The 25,048-nt window shown below is 42.3% G+C and overlaps 1 protein-coding gene across 5 annotated transcripts in view; it reads left to right on the top strand.

Moving 5' to 3' along the window:
* The window catches only part of CSNK1A1 (casein kinase 1 alpha 1), a 31,875-nt gene extending 8,864 nt beyond the window's left edge, over positions 1–23,011 (top strand). Inside the window, exons 3-11 of one of the 5 annotated variants that reach the window (XM_056502355.1) lie at positions 2,893–3,019; positions 4,679–4,777; positions 7,189–7,272; positions 9,983–10,122; positions 13,085–13,163; positions 14,152–14,226; positions 15,491–15,597; positions 16,427–16,575; positions 21,468–23,011. In XM_056502355.1, coding sequence (XP_056358330.1) covers positions 2,893–3,019; positions 4,679–4,777; positions 7,189–7,272; positions 9,983–10,122; positions 13,085–13,163; positions 14,152–14,226; positions 15,491–15,597; positions 16,427–16,575; positions 21,468–21,475 — 868 coding nt within the window. In that variant the 3' untranslated portion in view covers positions 21,476–23,011. Of the gene's footprint in view, positions 1–2,892; positions 3,020–4,678; positions 4,778–7,188; positions 7,273–9,982; positions 10,123–13,084; positions 13,164–14,151; positions 14,227–15,490; positions 15,598–16,426; positions 16,581–21,467 lie in introns of those variants that run through there. The other 4 variants (XM_056502357.1, XM_056502358.1, XM_056502359.1 and 1 more) reach the window with 4 other exon arrangements.
* Positions 23,012–25,048: the final 2,037 nt, after the last annotated feature.

Consider the following 25,048-nt stretch of genomic DNA (forward strand, 5'->3'; position numbering starts at 1 on the left):
AGGTTTGTGACATCTCTATCAGGTGTTTGTGTGACACTGCCTGTTCAAGGGTAAACTCAACCATTCTCATGGTTCTGTCCTGTTAATGGCTTATGTAAGGAGGTAAAGCACAGTAGGAATCAATTAGAGAAAGACTAGGAGAACTTCTTCTAGAAAATTCACTTCTCTTGTTGAAATAATACACTGTGTGTAACTAAATCAGAGGGATTACCCACTCAGAATGGCTCTCAAGTAGTTCAATCTCTTCCTCCCACTTTCCACTCTACTCCAAAACTCTCCCTTACTTAAAATATGTTTTTCCTCAACTTTATTGTGAGGGAAAGGACTTTGTGCTGACAGAAATCCATGGATCTCTCAGACATGTGGCACACTTGGATTCTGAGATGCCAGTGCCACCTAAGAGGTGCCCAGGGCTTTGTATGGATCATTCCCTCATATAATTCCAAGTTTATCCTGATGCAGGATAAGAACTTGTGAAGATCTCTTTTTGGGACACCAGCTTTTATTTATCCTAATATCCAAGTTTTCCTAAGAAAACCAAGACTCCTAATTTTCTTTCATTCATGCCAGTAATAGCAGCTCCTACACCTTGAATGGACATGATGCTGCTTTACTTCTTAATCCCATTTTCCCTGGAATGTTCCAGGGAAAATGAAAACTTACTTGGAGGTTAGCAAAGTAAATAAAACACTCAGATACCTTGGAAGAAGTTCCAGTTGCCAGTATTGAAATGAATAGGTGTCACAGTCTTCAGTGAGGAATTAGAGGCAGGTAAATGTGAAAATGAGAGATTCTGCCTTATTTCTTTGTCTTGGAGAATTGAATGTACTTTCCACCAGTGCAGAATGGTCAGGAGATGAGAATTTTCTTATTCATACATAGAAATAGGCCAAATAGAGGTTGTGCAATCATCCTGAATTACTGCACTTACTCAGCAGACAGATCCCTGTGGAGGAACAAAAAGGTTTTTAAAATGTACCTTTCAGGGTGGGCTTCCTTTGCATCAGCTTCACCTTGGCTGTGAGGCTGTGACTAAATTTTCTTAGCTCCAGTGAAGGCTGATCTTTGATCCTTTTCCCTTCCACTGCATCTCTTGGGCACTGAACCATTGCTGTGCTGAACAATTGCACTCAGCATCTCAATTAGAATTCTGTCCCTTGAAGAAAATAGTACTTTGTCTACATCTTGATTTACTCCTTAGAATTCTTCATTTCTGCCCATAGGTCTCTATTTTTTTTCACAACAAACCTAAATTTCATAGGACAGAATACCTTGGCAGGTCATTTGCTCCAATTTTCATTACTTTAGGTGACTAAAATGTTTCATTTTCACCTTGAGCCCTGTAGTTGTTCCCAGAGCTGTTATGTTGAAATTTCATTTGAATGACTGCTTTCAGAATACATATTTTTTGCATCCCATTTTGATGCAGGGAATGAATAAAGGCCCTAGACTGCTCTGTAAAACAAGGAGTGTGAGGCACAGCTCATCTATAACTTTTATCAGATTTATAACAATGCAGGAATGAAGGGCTTGGTTTCTCTTAGAATCCAGACAGTGGGAAGGTACAGGCCAGTAGTTCCTGAAACAAATCCAAATATAGAATCTTTTCTCTCTGGCTTTGTAAACATTTTATTTTACTACCCCAGCTAAGCTAAGCTTGGAATCCTGTGAGTACCTAGGAATTTGTTGACTTTATCAGTGGTAACTGTTTTCCAGACAACCATGCATTGGTGTACTGGAGTCATTGCCTAAAGTGGAAATACAGTGTCTGTACAGATATTTAATCCCCAGCTGCTACTTTAGCTGAATCTTAATTTTTTTTTTTTTTTTATCTGCATGTTCTTCTTATGAGGCACATCCTTGGGGTACCTTGTCTATGCCACTGTTATAGGAAACTGAGGGAAATTCTCCCTGTAGGTCCTTGATGTAAGAAACAGGAGCCTAGAAAAGGCAAAATTGCAGCCTTCTGATCAAACAGGTGTCATGTCAGCTTCAAAACAGTTTTTCACACACAGCTGTCACTTCACTGTACTTATCTGGGATGTGCAGAAGGACTGGAGAGGAGAATATTCCAGCCCTGACTTTCAAGTGTGGGGATTCACAAGTGTGACTCCAGGTCTGCTCAGGGGCTTGGCTGGGGAGATACCACCCCCAGCTGCAGATGCAATAAAGCAGGGCTGTGATGGAAATGTTAAACATGGATTGGAAAGGAAAATACCCATGGAAGAACTTGCATTGTTAGCCTTTATTTTTGCCCAAAAAATTGATGTATTAGGCACTTACAGGTTGCTATCACAGTACAACTGCAATTAATATTTTATGTTTCTGCTTTAGCTTTTCTGACACTTAAATGCTTCTTTCTCTGTGATATTAAACCCTGATAAAGAGCCTTTGTTTTTGACTTAACTGGACAATAGAACTTGGTTGGCATTGTTTAAATTGAGAAATAAATTTAAAAATATATGAGTGGACTGCTTTGGTCTGGTGCAGAGAAGTCAGAGCTGAAACCAAAGCCTAAAGCATGTCAGGATGGTTTTGTGAAGTGAAATGATGCAGGAACAATGAGAGGAAGGTGTCCTGCAGAGGAATTTCAGTCCAGGTTTTACACACTCCTCAGTATAAGGACACTGCTGCTTTGGTTGCATTTTCATTCTGGTGTTTGGTATTTTGATTGTTGAAGTAGTGTATTCAGGGAAAATTGCCAACTTGTGTGTTCTGGTTTATGCTCAGACTTTTGTTTCCAGGAAAAACAAGACATTACCAGCATTAATTTCTCATTAGCTTTCAAGATGGAGCATCAGTCAGCAACGTGCCCTTGCAGCTGAGAGCACTGAGGCTGTCCTGGGCTGCATCAGGGTTCCTGCTAATGCTGCATCATTTCCTTTCTTGCAGGTGGTATGGTCAAGAAAAGGACTACAATGTTCTAGTCATGGATCTTCTGGGGCCCAGCCTGGAAGACCTCTTCAACTTCTGTTCTCGCAGGTTTACCATGAAAACAGTACTTATGCTAGCAGACCAGGTATGTGCACACCTTGGAGGAGCAGCTTCAGGGCCCTGAGGGATTCTCTGCAGAGTGGGTTAAATAATTGATGCATTGTTTTATACACTAAGTGAACACTTGACCTAAATAAGGACAAAGTAATGGTGGTTCCTGTGTGCTCTGCCCTACAAAATGCATGGAGTGGGAGGGCACTGCAGCTACCAGCTCCTTTGTGCTGCTGCTTTAAGGGCAACTTCATTAAAATATTCAGACTCATTTAGGTGGATTCACTGCCAGTATCACCATGGGGGTTGTGCTAGGGAGGCTGAAACAGTCTCCAGTTGTGGGGGATCTGATTCAGTGGGACCTGTGGTGACAACAAGCAAATCTGTCCCTGTGCTCTCACACCCTCCTGCAGCCTCTAGGACCAGACAGTGAGCTAATAATAAATAACTGCCTGGCTTGTTTGGTCCTCACAGACAGCTCTTCAAGCTGTTAGTGGAGATTCCACTCTACCTCCAACATAATCAAGGCCTCTAAAACTCTCTGAAGTCTTTTTTTATAGCAGTTGATATTTTTCCAACTTGGTCATGAGAATACAGCATTTGAAATGAGCAGCCATATTTATTTCTTGCAGCTTAATAAATGGCTTGATTGTGCTGCCTTCAGCTGCTTGAAAAGCAGTGAGGGTTTTTCAAGTTGAATTTTTCAATGGTAGTTGAAATTTCATCTAATGTTACGTAATTGATCTCAGTACCAAGTTGTCACTTAGCCAGATGCTCGTAGAATCCCAGGCTCTTGGCCAAGGAAGAGCAAGGCATTTGTCTGGAGACAAGGTCAGCTGTCCCTGCTCTCAGCTGCCCTGAGAGGGTGATGTGCTTGCTTTATAGAGCCATTTGCCTGCTCACTTAGAGTCTGGGTGTGACAGCATCTCCAGAGAATCCACAAGGGGTTTGTGCAGTATTCCTTTGGATGATAAACATTAATTAGCTGTCAGCTGGGAAACAGGCAGAAATGGGGGTATCAGTGCTCAGAAGTGGCTTTTAGGGCCCAGTCCAGCAAACAGCTGGCAGGAGGGTGATGCAACAACTCAAGGCTGCAAGAGGAGTTTTGGAGGAGCTGCAGAGCTGTGCCACATAACCACGGGCTGTGATCTCACCCACAGGAAATGGGCTGGCCCTGTGTGATGACACAGATGTGCCACAGATGTGCCAGAGTTTCTCCATGTCTCAGATATTCTGGGATCAGGGTAGCCTAGATATGACAGCATCAAGTTGTGACTTGCTCCATGAAGATTGTTACCTGGAAAAGTGATGTTTGATGAATGAATAACCAGATGAATGAGTAACTGGGACAGAGGGAGGGAATGAGCTTTAAAATTGGCTTGTGGTAGCTATAAAACCTTTGAAGTAATGAAGAAAAGTTACTTTTTAATAGGATGCTATAGTTAGAAACATGAACTTCAGTATCTGGGAAATACTCAGGTATTTAGTCTGCCAGTTTCTCACCAAGATTATGGAATTTTTGACATGGAAAAAGGATATTCAAACAGCATTTTAAAATCTTGGTTATCATTAAGCAAACACATAAACTGAAGTTGCAGAGGAAGGTAACACTAAAAATTCATGCTTTCATTGAAGGTTTAATGAAATGTCTTGTTCACTTTGAAATCTTACATGTTGCTGGTTTTTTTTACAGATGATCAGTAGAATTGAATATGTGCACACAAAGAATTTTATACACAGAGACATTAAACCAGATAACTTCCTAATGGGTATTGGGCGTCACTGTAATAAGGTTAGTCCAAAGCTCTTTGTTTCCAAGCTGCAGAGAGAATGCCTGTGTGATTTGATTCCAGCTGCACAACTTTTGTAAAATCCATTGCTAAAACTGCTGTTTTGGATGCTAAACCACAGTTCTTGGGTGTGAGAACTTGGTTTTCTTGGTGTCCACCTGTAAATGCTGTGAGTCTCTGACCCAACCTGGGAGATGCACTTGATTGCAAGATGACTTCTAGACTTGCAACAAGCTTATAAACTAACCCTAGAGCTGACTACTTCTCTCAAGATGTCTGTTGTCATAGCATTTTATTCCTCTATGATAAAGAGCAATCTTATCTTTGGCTTTGGGGCTGACTTCCTAGGAAGAAAACAATTTGTGCCAACGTGGGAGCTCCTGACCTACCAGTCAGTAAGGCATTAAATCTTGCAGTGACAGACTGGTAAAGTCTCTTCAATCATCAGAATTGTGGCTAAGACCAAGAGCCAACATGCAGATGCCTTTATAAATAAAAGAAATTATGCAATTATATTGATGGAAAACTGTAGCATACCTGCTGTACAACAAAAATTTTGTCTCAGTTTACTTTGTGGGGGAAAAAAAAGCTGGGGGTGGGTGGGGGGTGGGCTGAGGTTGTTACACTTTTTGGGGTGGGTAAACATAGTCAGAAGTGCATGTTTTCTGCCTAGAAGGCAACTTTTTCATTTCATTTTTAGTTTTCTTGAGTGAAATATGCTTAATCCTGCAATTTGTATGTCGAGCTCGGGCAGACAGGCAGCATTGGCAATGCATTAAGCATGCTACTGATTAGAAATTAACTTCAGGACAAATGTACGTGATCAAGCTGTTTATTGGAAGCAAGATTCCCACTTATCTTCTCTATATGCCATCCCAGGATGTCTCATCTGGTTAGGCACTACCAGTAATCAAAATGTTTACCTTTGTTTGCCTGTATGAATGCCAACTTCAGGGCCATGAGCATTAGAAGGGGAAAACTTGGATAATGTGAGATACCAGCTCTTGTCTGAAGAGGTGCAATGCACTGAGTGTTTAGAGACAACCATTGTTGGAAAAGCTTGTAATTCCAGCTGGAAGGCAGTCTTTATGTAATCCTGTTGCTGTTAAACTTTGTTTGTTCCCAAGTTTCATACTTTCACTCTGTACAGCTCTATTTTTCTCTGCTGTGTTGAGCAGTTTAGGCTCCTTAATTCTTTGGCATGACTCAAAGTAGAACTTGAAAACTTTTATTTTGGTTTTTTCCTAGTTTTAGTTTCTGATTTCCAATTGTTCTTTTTTGGGCCATTTTTCTATACTTTTGCACAGTCATGCTAGGTCGGCATTGCTGCACTCCAGTTCATCTTGGTGTGGATTAATGGCCTAGAAATTGCTGCTGTGCTTACTTTAGAGGAGGAACACTTTAGATTTGCATCAGCTGAAATGCAAGATAAAATTGCCTACAAACCATTTGATTTTTTTCCCCATTAATTAGGGAGCCATGCAGTGATTTGGTGGTAAAACACTGTCTGTGAGCATGGGCTTCACTTCTGTTTCAGGGCTTAGGGAGGTAGTTCCTGACCCAACAGCAAATTACTAGTTTTACATGAGCAGAATGTGGAATGGGTTCCTTCAGTTTGGAATCAAGTGCTTTGTCTAGGAAAACACTTGCCACCATACAATATTGAACGTTTCTTTTTGTAACAAGTGTAGTTTGGGGTTTTTAAAGATGACTCTACACAGTTCAAAAGAAGATCAGCCACAGAGGCTAGAACAGCATGGTAATCTTGTTCCAGTAGCTTCCTGTCAGTTATATTTTAAAAAAAAATTAAATTGATTTTTTTTCCAAATTTTAATTTGGTTATTGGGAGAAATTTTGCTCCCAACTTAAAAAATGAATTTCCAGCTCTGCTAGAAATAAGCCCTGCATGCTTATGAAAGTAAACTTTAAGGTGACTAAATGCCTTCTACCTCTTCCTTACTGAAGATTTACTTTTTCTAAATGTCTTATGGGGGAAGGGCAGTTTGTGGAACCAAAGGCTGCTTTTGTAAGCAAAAAACTTGAATTTCCTTTTTTAATAGAGCCAAATGTCACCATTGCTATCCCTGGTTAAGGCAGTGCCATTTTGGAGCAGCTCACAGTTGAAATTTACCTTGTCCCATCTATCAAATTTTCTCCTTGAAAAAAAAAAAAACAAACCCACAAAAACAAACCAACAAACTACTACTATAAAGAATCAAAATATTACTCAAAAAAAAAAAAAAAAGATGGCAAGATAGAGTTTTTTTGCAAAGTACAGTGCTTGGTGGAAGAAGGATGGCATTTGGCTACCCTGTTCTTTCTCGAACGCCTCGGTGTTGCCTGTCTGCGCCGGCCAATGTTGCAATGTAAGCAAGACTGTTTGATGCACTGCCACCCTCTATTGTTTGTTCAGTGTTTAGAATCTCCAGTGGGGAAGAGGAAAAGAAGCATGACTGTTAGTACTTCTCAGGACCCATCTTTCTCAGGATTAAACCAGGTCTGAACTGTCTCCTATTCCAACCTCAACCCCAAATTCATGTGCTTTATTTTTGTTTTGGTTATTTTTTATTTTTTCTTTCCGTTTGGTTTGGTTTCTTTTTTTTTTGTTTTTTTGATTTTGTTTTTCTGGAGAATGTAGATCTTGCAAAAGCACCTCTTATGTTGGCATTATTCAGACATACTTGGCAAACATGTAACATTACTAAGATGTTTCCCTGTGGCGCTTGTTTAAATTGTGGAATATTTCTAAACTTTGATAGGGCTAAATGTACGTGCTTGATTTCAGGTGCAGGTTTTATTTGTGGTCTTTCCAACTCAAAAGGCAATCTCCTAAAAATGAGGTGAAGGATAGACATGAAATATCAGGGCTCCTGCTTACCTTGCTGAAGGTTTCCTGCAGTTCTATGGATGCACGTGGAGAATTCTGTTATCACTTCAGCCAGACTCCTCCCCGAGCAGTTCTTGTTCCAAATCACCCCAAATGTGTAATGAAGACTTAATATTTTCATCCATTCTGCTTAAAAACTGAAATTACTCCAGCAAGCTGTGTCTTGGAGAAGCAGGAGCTTATCTTGTAGTGTCTAATGTTGTATTTCTGGCTCTTGAAGAGAAGATGAATTGCAGAGAGAGGAGGACATTTGCCAGTTGGTAGCAGGACAGCTGGAAATTGCTGAATATGAATCATAGCTCAGGAGCTTGGCCATTGGTGCACAGCTTTCCACAGAAATCTCCATGGATTAAATCCCAGGCGGGTTCCTGCTGTACACAAGCTGACAGGCTTCTGTTGTCTGCTTCTGAAACTTTCTTATCACAGGCACAAACTTTGATCTACTTCTCTAGTTGCTCTTGGCAAAAATCGTGCCCTACTTCTCCAGTTTCCTGCTGATAGTGCAGCAAACAGAATGAAGGTGCTGTGAGGTTATCTGGGAACTGGCACTGGGATGTTCTGTGCTCATCCAAATTGGGCTGTGTCTCCCAGCTTAATTCTTTCCAGGAGGGATTCACTCCTTTGCCTTCAGCTCATCCACAGGGAATTACAGCCTGATCCTGGGCTAGGGAACAGAGCAAACTTCCCCAGGGAAGCTGCTGCTGTAAAATAATACTCAGTTACAGGTCTGTGTTGTGGACCAAATCAGAAAATGAGGGATTGCATTCGAGCTCAGGCTTTGCTTCTAGGAAAGTTTAGCATAGCAGTCACGTAAAGCTTTATCCTGTCTGCTTTGGGATTCAGTATCAAATATTTCCTGGCATATCAGATGATTTCCTGGAAGCTAGGGAATGTATCCATGCTCACTGAGTAGCTGCCTGTAGTGGGTACAGTACAGCCAAGACCCACACCTTCCTGAGCTGTCTGAGCAGTGGAGTTGATTTAAAAACCTGAATTTATGTCCCTTGCTCAAAGCATTTGGGCTTTCAGGGTGACTTTCACCTACCAGTGCCTTGTCTTTGTGTATAAATCATGGCAAGACTTCAACCCCAGGTTTTCTGCTCTGCACAGTTTTTAGAGAGGATTTGAGCTTTGCTTTTTTTCTGTCTAGGCTACTGTAGTTGGTAAATTTTCTTGAATCAGAATTCTGAGCCATAGCTACTCTGCAATTTCAAACTTTAGTATCTTGGATACTTCATTACAGTTGAACTACCTAGTGCACAGCACTTCAGTGTGCCAGTGACCCTCCATTTCAGCCTTGGATGTATTTTAGTCTCCAGTTTGCTTTTAAAGATGTATCTTCAGTTTTAGAATCAGCTTTAAGGTGATAACTGAGTTGATTCTTACTGAGACTTTATCAAACTTTAAATGTCTTCTTTCCATCACGTGCTGCCCCCACCCAAGTTACTTTTGCAGCACTGATCAGTCTGTAGGGATTGTAGTCCTTGATCCTGTAGCATTAATCCAGTGTTGGAATCAGGATTTGTAGCTTGAAGTCTGAGTGCTAGAATTTAAAAGATTCCTTAAGTACTTCCTTCTGCCTCAGCTTTTTTTCGCCTAGTCCTGAAATCTTGCCCAAGAAGGTACAGCCTGCATGACCCTTTGTAGGTGGGCTGGCTGGCAGCACACTGATTACCACACACTAATTACCACACACTCAGGTTGCTAAATACCAAATCATTGGGCAAGCTTGGTTATTAGAAACCCAGATTGGATCCATTCCTTGGCTCCAGCTTCCTGGCTGTGTTCAGAGCAGCGAGTTTGTCCTGCTGCTGTCCTGTGGCAGTGTTCTGGGAGCCTTCAAATGAGCCAAGAACAGGCTGTCTTGTTTGCTGGGGAAGGTTTTGGCCTTGTGCTCTGCAGAATGGCCACTGTTCTTTGAGACAGGAGGTTGCAGGATGTGCATGAGCTCCGTGTGTGTGACCTGCTCCGGTGCCAGTGAGGTTTGGGATGTGCTTCCACACATCTTCCTCCCTCAGCTGTGCACTGCAGTCATCAGACTGCAGCACTGACAGAAAGCAGTGGTAGAACTAAGCTCCAGAGACTGAGTAGCACCATCTAATCCATTGCAGGGGATTGAGAAAAGGCTTTGAACTAATTCACCATCGAGTTTTTAACTTGCTAGTTAAAGCTGGTTGCGCCTCTGCACTGTTACTTTGCTTCTTTTAACTGTAGGCTGTTACATTGTCTGGGTGTCTTAAACATAGCTAATGCCTAGTGAAAGAAGTTGGGAATTTGGGGGATTGGATAGGAATCTAACCTATTTTCATTTTTCTTGAAGTTATTCCTTATTGACTTTGGTTTGGCCAAAAAGTACCGGGACAACAGGACAAGGCAACACATACCTTACAGAGAAGACAAAAATCTCACTGGCACAGCTCGATATGCCAGCATCAATGCACACCTGGGCATTGAGCAGAGGTGAGTGCAGCCTTCTGGAGGGTGGAGACTTCTGAAGAGTCTGAGCTGGTTTTATATCCCTTTGCAAGTGTTCTGTGTTTTGGCTGCCTGTGCAAGGATAGGGGGAAAAATCCAAGCAGCTCATTTGCTTCTTGAAGAGACTGTGTGTCTTGCAGACATCAGGTGGATGTTCTGCATATTATTTTGGCTTTTTAAAGGCTAAGCCATACTTTGATGTGGATTTCTCAGAGGCCCTTCACACATGGAATGGTGCACTCTGCTGATGTGTTGGTACCTGTGGCAGCACTGCTGAGAGGCCTTTCTGTAAGCAGAAAGGGTGTTCCAGAGCTGGTGTCTGGCCTATTTTCTCATTCTCTTCAAGTTATTAACCATTATTTCTCCTTTTGCCTGCAAGCAAGACTTAAATACCTTCAGTCCCACTGAAGGTGGTTTCTGGTGTAGTCATGTCTGTGGGTATGTACACATGTGGTTATATTTATACATTTGAGTTTTGCTTAATCAACAAACACATTTTTATCTTCTGGACCAAAGGTACTCATGGGATATCAAGGGATGCCTCTCTTCCTTACATCCTTAATCCTTAAATATTGTAATGGATGACTGAAGAGTGTGGCTTTACTTCTGTTGGATAGTTAAAACTTCCAGGAGTGTCTGTGCCTCTGACATTTGTGTTAACCAAGATGGGAATGACAAAATTTCTCGTGGTCAACTTCAACAGAACATAGAACCCACAAATGGTGCCTTAAAATGCTTCGTGTTTCTTTTTTTTACTTCAATTTCCTTAAGGTTCCTTCAGGGGATTTAATTGTCTGTCAGTGTCATTATTTAAGCCAGCTTGGTATGTGGCTTAAGGAGGTAAATGACAGGTGTCACTTCTGAAATAAATGCATTTCATAGATGCCAAGCAGTTCTGGTAAGGGAATATCTGCACCTGAGAGTGAAGGAGGGATCTCTAAAGGATGTTGCTTTTGAATTTAGTTGGACACCAAAAGTTGAATTTAGTTGGATTTTACACCATATCTGCTGGTAATGGGAATTCTGTTATAATTAGAAATGTAGGTGGGTGCTTGCTAAAAGCTGCTAAACTGTCTAGGTCAAGCTAGCAGTGAGGCAAAGAAGTAATGCATTCCTGTAATCAAGAGAAACCAGTTCTGGAGCTTATGGCAGAATATTTCAACCTCTAGTCCTGTACTTTTAACTGTTACTGAACATGTTTTCTTGCAGATAATAACAGCTGTGCTCAAGGAGCTGTTTGCAATGTTATTTATTTTAATAATGGAGAGGATTGTCCTATTTTCTAAATCCTGAAAGCTGGTCCTATCAATATATTCTCAAATGTAATGCACCCATTACACATTTACAGAATTAAATGTTTCCTACTACAAGATCATGACATGAAACATTAAAACAATGAGCTGGATGGGGGATGGATATTCTTAATCCCTTTATTGCTTTTGAATTTATCACTGCCTTCTCAGAAAACATAATTTCATGTCATGGTCCTGTACAGGTTCACTGAATGCTGTTGGTGATTAGAATCTGCAGTTCTAATAGAATTAGCAAGTTTTGCAGGCTGGAATTTGTGGGCTCAGTATCATTTTTCAGCCCTTTGTCTGTGGTTTCATGTTGCAGCTGAGATGATCTCAGAGGTAGCTGTGCTGAGGGGAGGGAACCAATCCTCTCTTCCCTGGGCACAGCAGCTTTTCTGCCCTTGTGCTAAAAGCTGATTTTCCCCTGGGATAGCTTTTCCTTTGTTCCCCAGAGGGGCACAGAGCTGGCCCGTGGGTGCCAGGCTGTTCTGCTTCTGTTGGCTGGGCTAGAACACAAAACATCACCAACTTCTTTCTTCTCACACCAAGATCTGCAGAGTGATCAGCTTGGAGCCTGTTCCCACTTCTGGGGAGCTGTTTTCCCCTCACCTTTGTGTACAGTCCTCTTTGCAATACCACAGTCAGCCTTTTGATCCCTTGTTGAGGTAGGAGGTGTAGAGTCTGTCCTGCCACTCTTTAAATCTTTCTCTGAATGGCAGAGCAGCAGCAAAATGCACCAGGTTGTCCCCAGAAGGGATCAGGGAAGAGAAAAAGAAGTTATTTTTCTGCCTCATATTAAATAGATTTCAGCTGCAGAGGGGCAGTCAGAGGAAAAATCTGATTTTACCACAACTGGGAAGAGGCAACTTTGCCAAGAGGAAAAAAAAATGCTGGAGTGTTTTCCACTCCAGTGGACTGTGCTGGTCCTGGTGCTCAGGAAAGCTGTGAGCAAGTACAGTGGTGTTCATGTGGCCAGAGTGGGGATGTGGAACATGTGCAGGGCAGGAGGCATTTGAAGCCTTTTGCACGAGAGTTTGTGCAAGTTGTCAGTGAAGTCTGTGGCTGGATCACTTTGGAGTTCTCCAGCTGCCTTGGAACAGACTTGTGGGAAGAAGTCAGATTGATTCAGATTGAATCATGCACCTTTATAAATATTGCTGCCTTTTAAAACCAGAGACATCTCAGGGGTTTTTGACAGAAGGGAAGGAAGAAAGGAGCAATGCCCTGTAGGGGCCAGGTGGTCAGGATTGATCCCAGGCTGAGCCAACATTCAGGGAGAAACTTTACTGACATGATGTTACAGCCTTATTGACCTCATTCTCTCTTTCAATGCATTCCATGGTTCCCACAGGAAAATCTTCAGTTTTTACCCAAGCTACTTAAGAAGGCAGGAAAGACATTTCATGGTTTGTTTTTTTTCTTCATTTTCCAAAGTTTTTGTTTCCCAAATCATTGTAACTGCAGATTAAAACACACAACACCTACAGAATATCCACTGCTTAAAAAATTATTTGGATCCCTTGTTATCTTAGGGTTCTGTTATGGTTTATTCCTGAATTTATTTTTTTTAATTTCAATTTTTGAATGCTGGCACTGTGGAATAAAGTAAGAAATGGCAGAATTTGTAATTCCTGGTGTTTTTCCTCCTGCAGTCGTCGGGATGACATGGAGTCTCTAGGCTATGTATTGATGTACTTTAACAGAACCAGTCTGCCTTGGCAAGGATTAAAGGTAAGTTATGATGTTTTTGTTTCCCTCCCCCACCCTTTTAATATTTTTTTTTTCATGTTTGTGTATCATGCTTCTGCCTGTCAGGTGGGTTTATATAATGTTTAGCCTCAGTTGTACAAAGCAGCTTTTCCCAAAGCTTGATATTTATAGACTGTGGATTCTGCCTCTTACGCAGCAGGAGAAATGTGCATTGTTGGACTGGCTTAAAATTTATGCTAAACAATAGCTGACATCATCTCTGCCAGTTATTGTCCTGTTGCAGGCTGAGGCCCCTTTGGGAAATAGAAAATAACATTGTTAGTGGCTTTTTGAATTGCTGGAGTGAGCATGGAAATAATCTTCTGCCTGGCAAGTTGAGCCTCAGTGGTATCTTCAGTCCAGGTTATGGCACAACTGAATAATTATTAACTGCAGCAGGCTTGTTCAGGATTCCCATGTATGGGAGCCAGCTACAAACATGGCAGACATTTCTTATTTCACTTATTTAGACTCCAGTGATTGATTTTCATGTTCTAATTGTTTTTCTTCCTCCGTGTGAGAGTTGTGTCATTCCAATGATGTTGCAGCTGCACAGTTTCTAAAAGGCAGCAGCTTGTGGGCCACTGGAACTCTTCAGCTACAGATGAATGCAAAGGGTGCTGAAGCACCAGGCAGCCCTGAATGGGGCACTGAGTGGGAATTAATACAACTTTGGCAAATGTAGCTGCAAGTCTGGTGTGGTTCATGGACAAAAGCAGCAGCAAGAACTACACGAGCTGTGCCATGTGATGGAAGCATTAGACTGAGACAAATGGTATTAAACTGTGGCCAAATCTTAATACCAGCTTGACCTTCATTCTCTTTGCAATAAGTGTGTGGGACTTGGAGATTTCACATAAAATACTTATGGTTGACCAAAGGATTTTTGTCATCTTTTTTTTTTTGCTGCTGTCCTTGTTAATCCAGTGTTGCACAATATCTCTTATATTGTGACCTACATGTTCCACAGGCTGCAACAAAGAAGCAAAAGTATGAAAAGATTAGTGAAAAGAAAATGTCCACTCCTGTTGAGGTTTTGTGTAAGGTAAGAGTTTCCAAATGATGTCATACTGTGAAATGGAAATTCTTTTGTTGTTTGTTTGGTTTTTTTTTCCCTAAACTTGAGCCAATATATTAAATAGCCTCACAATGGCATTTGCTGCTGAATAATGCTGCTTTGGCAGGCACTGGGTGCCTTGGCTTTGGCCACCCAGCAAGACTGGGAATGTGTGTCCAGGGCAGCATTTGCTGCTGTTCTTTGGCAAAGTTTATGGCACCATCATTCAGGTCTTGCTGCCTGTTGGCTGTGCAAGCTCCCAGCTCTCTCACGTGTGGCTTGTTCAGTTCTTCAAGCACCAGAAGTAAATAAGTAACCAAGTGGAGCTGTCTGCCTTGCCACATCCATTTTCTGCCTCTGCAGGAGGGTTCATATTGTCTGCCCTAACTCTAGTGCCTGTAGTGGAATTGGATGTAAGTGATCTTTGTTTTTCCAAGGTTTTCCTTTGAGTTTTAAGATTTCCTTTTGCACTGTGGCATCCAAGTGCTTCTTACCAGAGATCCTTGCAGGCTTTGTGCACCTCAGACACCAAGGATTGCACATCTAGTCCTGCATATCTCTGTCCCCAGAGTCTGACAGCCTCTCCCAAGCTGTTGAGCTGTTCTTGGGATGGAAGGGACCTTAAAAATCATCCAGTTCCAACCCCCTGCTGGGGACAGGGACACCTTCCATTAGTCCAGGTTGCTCAGAGCTCCATCCAGCATGACCTTGAGCTTTCAGGGATGTTAATCCTGTGATTTTTTACAGCACTGTTCTGTGTGCTGTACCTATTACAGGTAGGCTTTCATACAGTATTAAATGTTTAAAAATGTAAAGCAGGAAATTTTTGAAAGAGGTTTTCATCATTTAAGTTTTCACACTTAATGCTTGTTAACTGACCTTGTCTCTACTGTGCTTAAGGAAACAAGAGTGAATATCTTACCAGATAATTATCATTGTTTTAGAGACTTAGTTAATAAAAGCAAGGTTTAATTAGGATGAACAATATGCTTTATAAATAAATGTTGAAGGTACTGGTAGCAGAGAGCTTATGATTGCAAACCATGCATGAGTTCAGGGGAAGGAATGTTTACCTGAGCAAATACACATGCTGAAATACAGAATAAATTAACAACTGAGGGCAAAGTGGAATTAATTCATACATCTTCAACCAGTTTTCCTCTGCTGTTGGAGACACACATGTCCATCTTTCTGCCTTTGTTAGAAGGTCTTTGCTGCCAGCCATGGCTTGATTAACTCTGTTGATTCCCAGGGGTTCCCTGCAGAGTTTGCCATGTACCTGAACTACTGTCGTGGCCTGCGCTTTGAGGAGGCACCAGATTACATGTACCTGAGGCAATTATTCCGTATTCTTTTCAGGTCAGTCTCAAGTGGAAAAGTACAGAAACTTCTCAGGGAGCTGCTCTGTGGGACTGGCACTGCAGAGAGCAGCTCCTGTGTGTGTGGTGTAGGGAGTTCTTCTGGGACTTCCTTTCATTTCAGGGCTTCAAAAGCTATTTAAAGGACCTGAAAATTATGGTTCAATGTTAAACATAAAAGGAAAAGATTCTCTTGTTTTTGCCTTGTGTGATGTGACCACAGGGCTGAGCCCATGCTTCAGGTTCTGTTGCAAGTACCTTAAGAAATTGACCCCTTGGTAGAAGCCTTTGAAGCTTTTTATGTTTGGAAATCAGTGCTGGACCCAGCAGTGGTTCCCAGGAGAGAAATTTCAGTGGAGGAGAAGAGTGCTGCTTCATTGAGCTCGTTAGGGCAACTGGAACATCAATTCCACCTTGTGCAGTGAGCAGCATCTGTCAAAAGAAGGGCTGGTTCTGATCTCTGGAGTCTCCCCCCAGGTTTCTGGAATCCAAAGAATTCCTATTCAATGATGTACAATGCTGCAGTCTCTCCTTGAAATTATATCTATATTAAAAAAGAAATCTCAGAAGCTCAGTGCAGCTGGGTGAGCTGGGCTGGGAGGAAGTGCTGCTTCCACAAGTGCAGACCTTTGTGTAAGCAGTGAGTAAATGCTGCTGGCTGGCATTTGGGCTTGCTGCAAGAATCCCTTTAAGTTAGTAATACTTAGCATTTCTATACCATTCATAAGCTCTAAAGCAGCTTAGAGAAGGAGCTATCCCCTGGTTCTGGGATTTCAGGCAGGGCTTGGTGTTAGCTCTGACGTGTTACAGCAGATTTCCCTCTCTTGCAGGACCTTGAACCACCAGTATGACTACACATTCGACTGGACAATGTTAAAGCAGAAAGCAGCACAGCAGGCAGCCTCTTCCAGTGGGCAGGGGCAGCAGGCCCAAACCCCCACAGGCAAGCAAACTGACAAATCCAAGAGTAACATGAAAGGTTAGTAGCCAAGAACCAAGTGACGTTACAGGAAAAACAAAAATTCCACGAATTTGGACAACGGCAGCAATTGCAAGTGTTAGATCAAGGAGGTGGTTTAAAATCTACATTTGGCTCTTAAATTCAAAAGCAAAACCAAAAGACGTCCTTGGAGAATTTGACTACTAACTTTATACCAAAATGTCCTTGTTATTCATATCATTTCTTCTGGGGATGTTGGGTCATTTTTAACCACTGCATCTTTTGCTCCTGCATTAACCACTTTCCAAAAACAAGAAACTGACTTGGTGTTGGGAATGTGACATTTTTATTTATTTTAATTTATATATATACATATATATGTCCTTATATATGTATAAATATATAATGCAATCCAAAATCCTAGACCTAACACTTCTTAAGGGATAATTCTCATTGACTGGGCAAGGATCTAGAGACTTTGGGTTCTGCTCTGTGGCAGCTGGTACAGTGCTGTGGGTTTGCTTCTGTTCTGTATGCCTCAAACACTGGGAACAGAAAATTGTGACTGCTCTGGCTTCCTCCAGTGGGTTTACATTGAGACAATTGGTCCAGAGTTCAAGGAAGGGACCAGTGAGCTCAAAATGCCTTGTGGAAATCAAGCAGTAACCCCAAACTGCTGTGGATTGCCAACTCACAATTTTCTGAAGTATCTGGATGCTCTGGGGTGGGGCTTCAGGTTTCCTGATGATTTTTTTTGATGTTTCTAGGTTATGGTTTCAAAGGGAAATGTTGTGACATGTTCAAATGTAATTGTGTAATAACTGAAAACTAAGTTCTGAAAAGACACATCAATTTTTTTTTTCCACATGGTCTAGAAGCTTTCAAAACACTTTTTTTTTTTTTTTTTTTTTTTCTGTGTGTGTGATGCAAATGTGCTGGTGTGAGTCTGGTAAGTCCCTAGGATGAAATTGCCACATCTGTGCATTTCTGAGCTAGTCTTGCCATGAAACCAATTCCTCCAGCTGAGCTGTGGATAAAATTGAAACTAATGAGATTGTGTGACTGAGAATAGAGAAGCAAGGTTTGCATTCTGTACTGAGGCATTGCTGCTCTTCAATACCTCGTCTGTCATTTTTCTGTGTGTAAAATTATATACTTGGCTAGCATGAGAATCCTGGAATTCAAAGAAATGCAGAAGTGTTTACAATAAACTAAAACATTGTTCTTCACATATTGTGGCAGCATTCAAACCTTACCAGGTGTCTTTAGTTGAAATAGCTTATCAAAAATCCACATTTCATCCAGAACAAATGAAGTAGTAAAATACCTGCTGCTCTTCCCAAGATTGAAGTAGTTCTTGAAAAAAATTAATTTCACAGATGCCATTAAATGTCAGATTTTTGGCATAAAGAGTGGCTGGATGTGACAGAGGCTGGAAACCAGTTCTTCAGCTGTAACACCAGTAACAGACTGGGTGATTCAGCACCTGGGCTTGGATTGCTTCCTGAAATAAACTCAGACTGAAGTTCAGAACCCAGCCCAATTTGGCGTGTGGAGAGGTTGGCTGGTGGAGCAGCAGAAGATAATTTGAGCAAAGATGCACATTCCTCACAACAGCTCATGCTCAAAGTGAAGGCTTTGCAGGAGGTGATGATCTGTAAGTGGAACCTGCCCTGAAAATCAAGGTGTGAGCTGGTGAAGCACAGTTTTGCTGAAGTGTTCTGAGGTTTAATGTGCTGCTCTGCTGGCTCAGACAGTCTCTGCCCAAGTGCTGTGTGAAGAAAGAAAAGTGCTGGAAGTGATTATCTGCACCTTGAAGTGATGCTGCAGTGCCAGGGAGCAGAGCTGAGCTCACTGCCAGGCACGATGGAGGCTTTGCCATGGAGCCTCAGACATTTCTGTTCACTGATTTACATTCCTTATCATACTGTCCTTTGGTAGAGACCCACTGCTGCAGCTGAGAAGCAATTCCTGAAGTTTTAGCACAATCTCATTGGGTTTTTTGGGGAATGACTCTCCTCTTCCTCCCCATCACTAAAAAGGTTTGTGACCTTTGGATTGATCAAACTGTAATGTCAGCAGAGCATTAAAGCAGTGCTTGGCAAACATCTGAAGACTACAGAGGCTTCATCTCTTCATCAAAGTAAAGATCTTCAGATTCCTAAAACCCTACATGTCTTTTTGTGGGGAATTCTGCCTGTTAATGAAGATTTTTTGAACCCAGTTAAGGTGAAGGAGTAGGCTGTATGGCTTGGATGCTCTGTCACATTGGAGAGGATGAAACACCTGGTTATTTTTTCTGGAGTTCAGTTAAATTCTTTTGTAGCTGTTGTAGCAAAGCCTGTGTGGAAGTGGCTTAAAAGGCTTCCTGGTATCAAATGTTACCCCTCTGCTAACCATGTCCATTGAACAGGAGTCCTGCAAATAGCAATGTACAGGTGCAGTTATTTATAAAGTGCTGTTGAAGATGTGCATCTGGGCAGGGTGGGCCAGAGAACTACAGACTCATATTGTTTGTGCAGTGTGCTCATTTACAGATATTCCTGACTTCTTAACTCACATCCAGGTTAAATCATCAATGAGTCCTAGAGTTTATCCAGGCTAAATACTCTGCTTGGTTCCAGAATCACCTGTTGTGTCCATGGCCTTTTTTTCTCTTCAGTTTATTTTTTCCCTGCCCCTCTCTGGAACTCTGTGCAGTGTCTTTTGTAACAGCCAGATCAGCTGGTTTGGAACTTGGGAGAGGTGAACTGTTCCAGCAGACAGAGCTCTGCTGACTCGGGCAAGTTGGGCTGGCTCTCTTTTGCCAGTGCAGCAGTTGTTCAGGTGTGATTTGTAACTCAGCTTCCCTCAGTCATAAAAGTGACTCAGGCAGTCAATCTGCAGGATAAAGTCTACCAGTTCCATTTGGGAGAGGTGTTTTTAATTCCTGGCACTGGAGATTCTGTGAGGCTGTCAGCAGGTCCATTAATATTTTTTGGATGCCTGTGGTGGTAGCAGGATTGCTCAGAACAGACTGAGCCTTCTTTGCTTAGGAATTAGAATTATTGACAACTGAATACTCACTTGCTTGTCTGGAGAAATGAGAATACACAAAGTTTGAGCACTTCAGATTGAGGAGGTTTTTAGGGAATTGCACTGCATTTACTCTGCTCAGTCAGATCTTCAGCCATGGTAATAATAAAGCAATTTGAAGATCCCTCACAGAGCTCAGAGGTTTTCAGAGGTTTGGGTAACACCTCAGAGGGACAAGGAGTGATGATTTGGCCCTGGATGGAGTGAAGATCTGTGGAAGAGATGCCACCATGAACTCTCCAGCACGTTCCTCATGCCAGCAGTGCTCTGTGTGCTCTGGGTATCTCATCTGACAGCTGTGGTTGGGCTGTGTCTGAGCAGGACTTTCAGGGGACATTTTGAGTTGAATCCAGTTCCCTGTTGCTCTCTGTAGCTGTAGCTAGACATTCTCCTGCCCATGTTACCTTGGGTTTGAGGAGTTGTAATAGCAGCAGATCATTTGGTAGGATGCTCTTTGTCCCCAGGTTCAGACTCCCATTTCTTGTGAAATATTCAGACTTCTGAAGCAATGAGTTATCTGTTTCTTTCCACACTCTTCCTTTGTTGACTTTGTTTTGGCTACTTTGATGGAGAAAGTGGTTCAAAAGATGAATCAGTGTTCTTTGCTGAGCACACTAAATGGAAAAACAGCATAATTTCTGGTTGTGTGCATCAAGTAAGGATTAGGGAGCTCAGGAGTCACTGTTCTGTGGGAATTTGCACTCAAGTGGGAATGGCTGTCTTGATTCTGGCACAGGATTTTTTTTTTAATATGACCAGTGCTGGATAAAGAGAATTGTCCTTCAGTGCATTAACACTGGGTCTGAAACAAGTTCTTGAACCTCTCTGAAATGATGGTTCTGGAAGAGTTAAAGCCATTTTCTGGGTGCTCTCCAGATCCATTTTGGACAGAATGTCAGACTAGTAAGACTTGTTTGCACTTGCTTCTCTCTGGATGACAGCACAAGCTCTAGCTGAGGTCAGCTCTGTCTGTATTTCACTGAGAAGAGATTTCTGTTGCAAAAACTGAGCTGTTGCTGTGATGAACTCAGCCATGGCCAGAGCCATCCTGTCTGGAGGGCATCCAGGGCAGGAACTCGCCTGGCAGAGCCATCTCTGCTTGAGGCTCCTGCTCCTCTGAGGCACAGCCCTGCCACCTGAGCCACCAGAAAGGAGCAGGGAGGGAGGCCTGGCTCAGCCTGCAGTGCCTGCTGCTTGGAGATGTGTGTGTTCTGTACCCTCCCTATCCAGTGTCAGTGGGAGTACTGACCATGAAAAGAACTGTGTGTGCATCACCTCCCTGTCATGTGAGGCAGCTTGTCCTTCCAGACTCTGAGGTGTGCACAGCTTCTGCCTTGTGCTGTGGGTTTGTGGTGGCAGCAGCTACAGTGAGCTGAGCTGAGGTGTGCCCTGCCTGTGCGTGTGACACTGCTGTGACACTGCTGTGACACTGCAGCACTGTCCCTGGAGAGCACCCTGCAGTCAGATGACAGCTTGACATTCAGGGATATAAACATGAGCCACTGCAGACAAGTAGAAAACAATCCTATGAAATTACATCCTGTTTCCTAGTGGCAGTAACACAGCTTGTTTTCAAAGTGCTGGGCTGAATTCCTGCTGGAGGAATGTGCATCCAGCTGGTGCATCCAGCCTGGCTCCCAGTGCAGCAGGAGGTGTGAGTGAGAGCTGTGTGAGCTCCAGAGCTGTGGCACATGCTGGTTACCTTTGCAAAGGGACACCAGGAACTCTGCAGTTCCCAGATGGAGCAGCATTTTCCCCTTTGAATGACCATAACTGCTGTTGAATTCTCCTCCTGTGAAGGATATTGCTCGTTTCCATCCCATATCAGTAAGTTTCCCCTTGTGTTTATCTTGCAGGTTTCTGAGCATGACGAGGATGGGACAAAGCAGAGCAGATCGGAGCAGGACTTGTCACTCCCCAAATCCTAGAAATTTTAGTTGATACACTTGCCAGCGGCTGTGGGCAACCATTTCCTTGGTGTAAAGAACTTAATATCAATATAAACTGGCTCTGGGCAGTGTCAGTGATGCTGCACTTTGAGTTGTAGCAGCTGTAATTGTGAATATTACTGAGATAGTGAAACATGGTGTCCAGTTTTCTATTGCATTTTTTTCAAGTGGAAAAGTTAACTAATGGTTGACACACAAGTGGAGAAAATTGTGCATATGCCAATTTTTGTTACCTTTTTACTTTGAACTACACTGCTTATGAGATCTCATTGTTTTGGAAGAATGGCATGAACAGTCTTCGGCAACAGTTGTGATAATTGTAAATGCTCACAATTGTGCACTCTTTTCTGGTTATTCCTCCCTGGGTTTTGAAAGTTGTACACTTAAAACATTCTTAAAGTTGTTGGCTTCTATGTGCAACATACCAAGCCAGCTGACATGGTAGTAACCAAAGATTCCAGTTTTTAAGCATATGAAAGACTCTGCCTGCTTACCTGTGCTAGAAATAACAGCATCTAAAGTGAAGATTTAAGAGAAACTTAGCGACTACTAGATAATCTTTAGGACTCTGCATTAACTCTATAATGTTCTTGGTATAAAAGGAAAAAACAGCATATTTGTCACGAAATTTAGTTAACATCTTACAACTGAACCTGTATGTAAGTTGCTTAGATAAATGTAATCACTGTAAACATCTATATGATCTGGGATTTTGTTTTTATTTTGAAGCGGGAGCTTTTTTGTTTACAAGTTCATTAAAAACTAAAAACTGTTTCTGTAAGGAAATGAGATTTTTTTTTTTTTAATTTGCCTTGTTAATTCAGTTTAAGAAATTTACATTACCCTGTTTTTAAACCAAGTTTTAAGGCCATTTGTTAAGCAAAAGAAGTCATATTTCTTTCTAAATCATTTTAGATTTAGTGTTGTAACTCTTCCTCATTTTGTTTTTAAATAAATTTTGTATTTTTTCCTTGAGGGGGAAGGGGCAGTCTTGCATTTTTATAAGCTGTTGTTTGAGACCAGCCCTCTATAATGAGATTGGAATTTTTAAAAAATGAAATGGCATCTTTTGCAGACCCGGGATTGGCAGCCTCCGAGCATTGCCGTGTCCTGCCTCGGCTGGACTGACTTGTGATTGCTGCTTTGGAGAAAAGATTAAAACCATTGGAATGGTTTTAAAAAAACAAATTGGATGGTTTGAAACCAAGGCATTTTCTTTCAAGTTCTTGTGAAGTGGGTATGACCAGATTTCCTCTTGTTCTTGGGGGCAGCCTCGCACCATGCAGAGTTCACATTGGTTACTGCCCCAGGCTGTCTTCCTTCTCACTCCTATTCTAGCCCAGCTGAAAGAAAGAAATACTTTTATTGCTGGTAATTCTTTAACAGTGTAATTTATTCCTTTATAGCATGTCAGAATAAATTAAAAAAAAATGTCTGAAAATGCTGCCAGATGCCTATTGTGTAAATGTTGTCTGTATGTTTGCTTTTTAGACAGTTTTTGTGCATGGAGCAGAGTTCCTGCTCACAATTCAACTTTTTTACTGTTGGAAAAGATCTTTCCTTTTGAAAACAGTTTCTTCAGGATCATAAGACACTGTGCACTCCTGGAATGGTGATGATGTGGATCAAGGCTCCCCTGTACTCTGTCCAAGAAGGATCTGCCCTGAGATGTTAAACTTTAGGTGGAGAACACAGTGTGCTAGTAATAATAAATAATAAACTGTGGGATAGATAATGTGGGAGGACAGGGAGGCTGCTGGGCTTCAGAGATACCAGAGCACATGGGGAGCTCCTGAGTGGTGGAAGAAATGAAACTCATTTGGTTTTCCAAACTCTTGAGTATTGCTCCATCCAAATAAGGATGGTTTTCAAGCAGTTCCTCCTATAAAAACCAGTCTGTTTGTAAGAACTGGTATCTAGAGCACTGAGATGTCCTTACCCATGATTTCTGCTGTCTAGGCAACGTGTCTGACAACACACATTGGCAGGAGGGGAAGAAGCATCAATGAAATGCCTTCTTGGCAGCTGTTCTTGGAGAGGCTGCCTGGAATTGTGGCATTGCTTTTCATGCTCTGACAGGAGATACTCGCTGGAAAGTTGGAGAAAATAATTTGGTTTCAGGAGAATAAATTATTTTCTCTGTCTGTTAAATTTGCTCGTGCCTTTGGGGGGGGTTTTGGAGACAGAGCTGCTCTTGGTAAGTTCTGTAAGGGACAGTAAATACATTCAGAGTGTCAAAATGCATTGGTTTGTAGTTTGGGGAGCTGCAGGTGCTGTGGAGGAGCCTGGAGCTCAGTCAGCCTTGCAGATTTGTGGGAATAGAATTTGTTTCTGCACAGGAGCGTGGGCCAAGTGTTTTGCATCTACAGCCTGTGCCAGATGTGCTGGCACCCAGGAGATGCCACCTTAAACAGGCACCACACACTTGTTTGCTGTGTGTTCTTGGTTTGTAACAAAGACTTCAGCCTGAAGGATTAAAACCCTGTGGATCCTGACTTCTCCTTGCACCTCTGCAAACATTTTGTGTTGAGAGAGATTCACCTGCCAAGTCAAAACTTCTGCAAGCAGCCCCAGGCCCTTGACAAGGAATCACCATTTGGACAAGAGGCTGCAAAGCTCAAGACCTGCAGCCTCGTGCTCCCTGGAAAGTGCCAGAATTTGGGTAATGACATTAGGCTGTGACAACAGCTCCTTAGTCATTGCACTAAGCTGTGTCCAGGGTTTCAAAGCAATTTATTAACCTCCTTAGAACGACTCTGAGAGGCTTCCTGAGGCCACCTTCTAAAGGATTGCTTAATTGGGAGCACAGAGTGCTCATGTGCAGAGTACTGCTTCATTATTTTTAACCTATTTAAGCCATTCCTTGTTAGAAGCAGTTGAGAGCCTTTTTCTCTTCTCCCATAAAGGCTCTGAAAACAGACAGCTCTGGCTCCCAGTTGCTGCCAGCGTCACTCCTTGGCTGCTGCTCCGTGTGGTGTTGGTAACAAGTGACAAACACAACCCCTGGCTGTGTTAAAAACACTTGATGCGTCTGCTAGGTCTGGAGCCTGTCCAGCATGTACCACACACTTCTATTTATTTTTTATTTTTGGTGCTGATTTCTATGCAATTCTGTCTGTCTGGGGGTTATTTTTCAATCTCAAGCATTGCCTTGCTGTTGCAGTGTTGTGCCTGTTCTCTCTTGGCTTTTTCAGGTGTTTTTTTGAATCTGTCTCTGCTTTGTGCTGGGGTTTTGCTGAGCTGAGGTGCTTCAGTGCAGCCCCACAGCTCTGAGCAGGAGCTGCCTCCCTTCAGTCCCTCCCATGTGGAATTTTTCTGCCATCCCAAGTTGTTTTTTTACACGAGGCTTTAATTTCTCTTGACAGCGTTCTCCAATTTAGAAGATTTGTTGCTTAGCCAGTTCCATCTGCTCCTGCCTTAATTGCAGTGAAATCATCATGATTTCATATCAGCTTGATGTCATAACACGTCGGTGAGCAGGGCAGGCT

This window comes from Oenanthe melanoleuca, chromosome 13 (assembly GCF_029582105.1).
Source record: "Oenanthe melanoleuca isolate GR-GAL-2019-014 chromosome 13, OMel1.0, whole genome shotgun sequence".
Lineage (NCBI taxonomy): Eukaryota > Metazoa > Chordata > Aves > Passeriformes > Muscicapidae > Oenanthe > Oenanthe melanoleuca.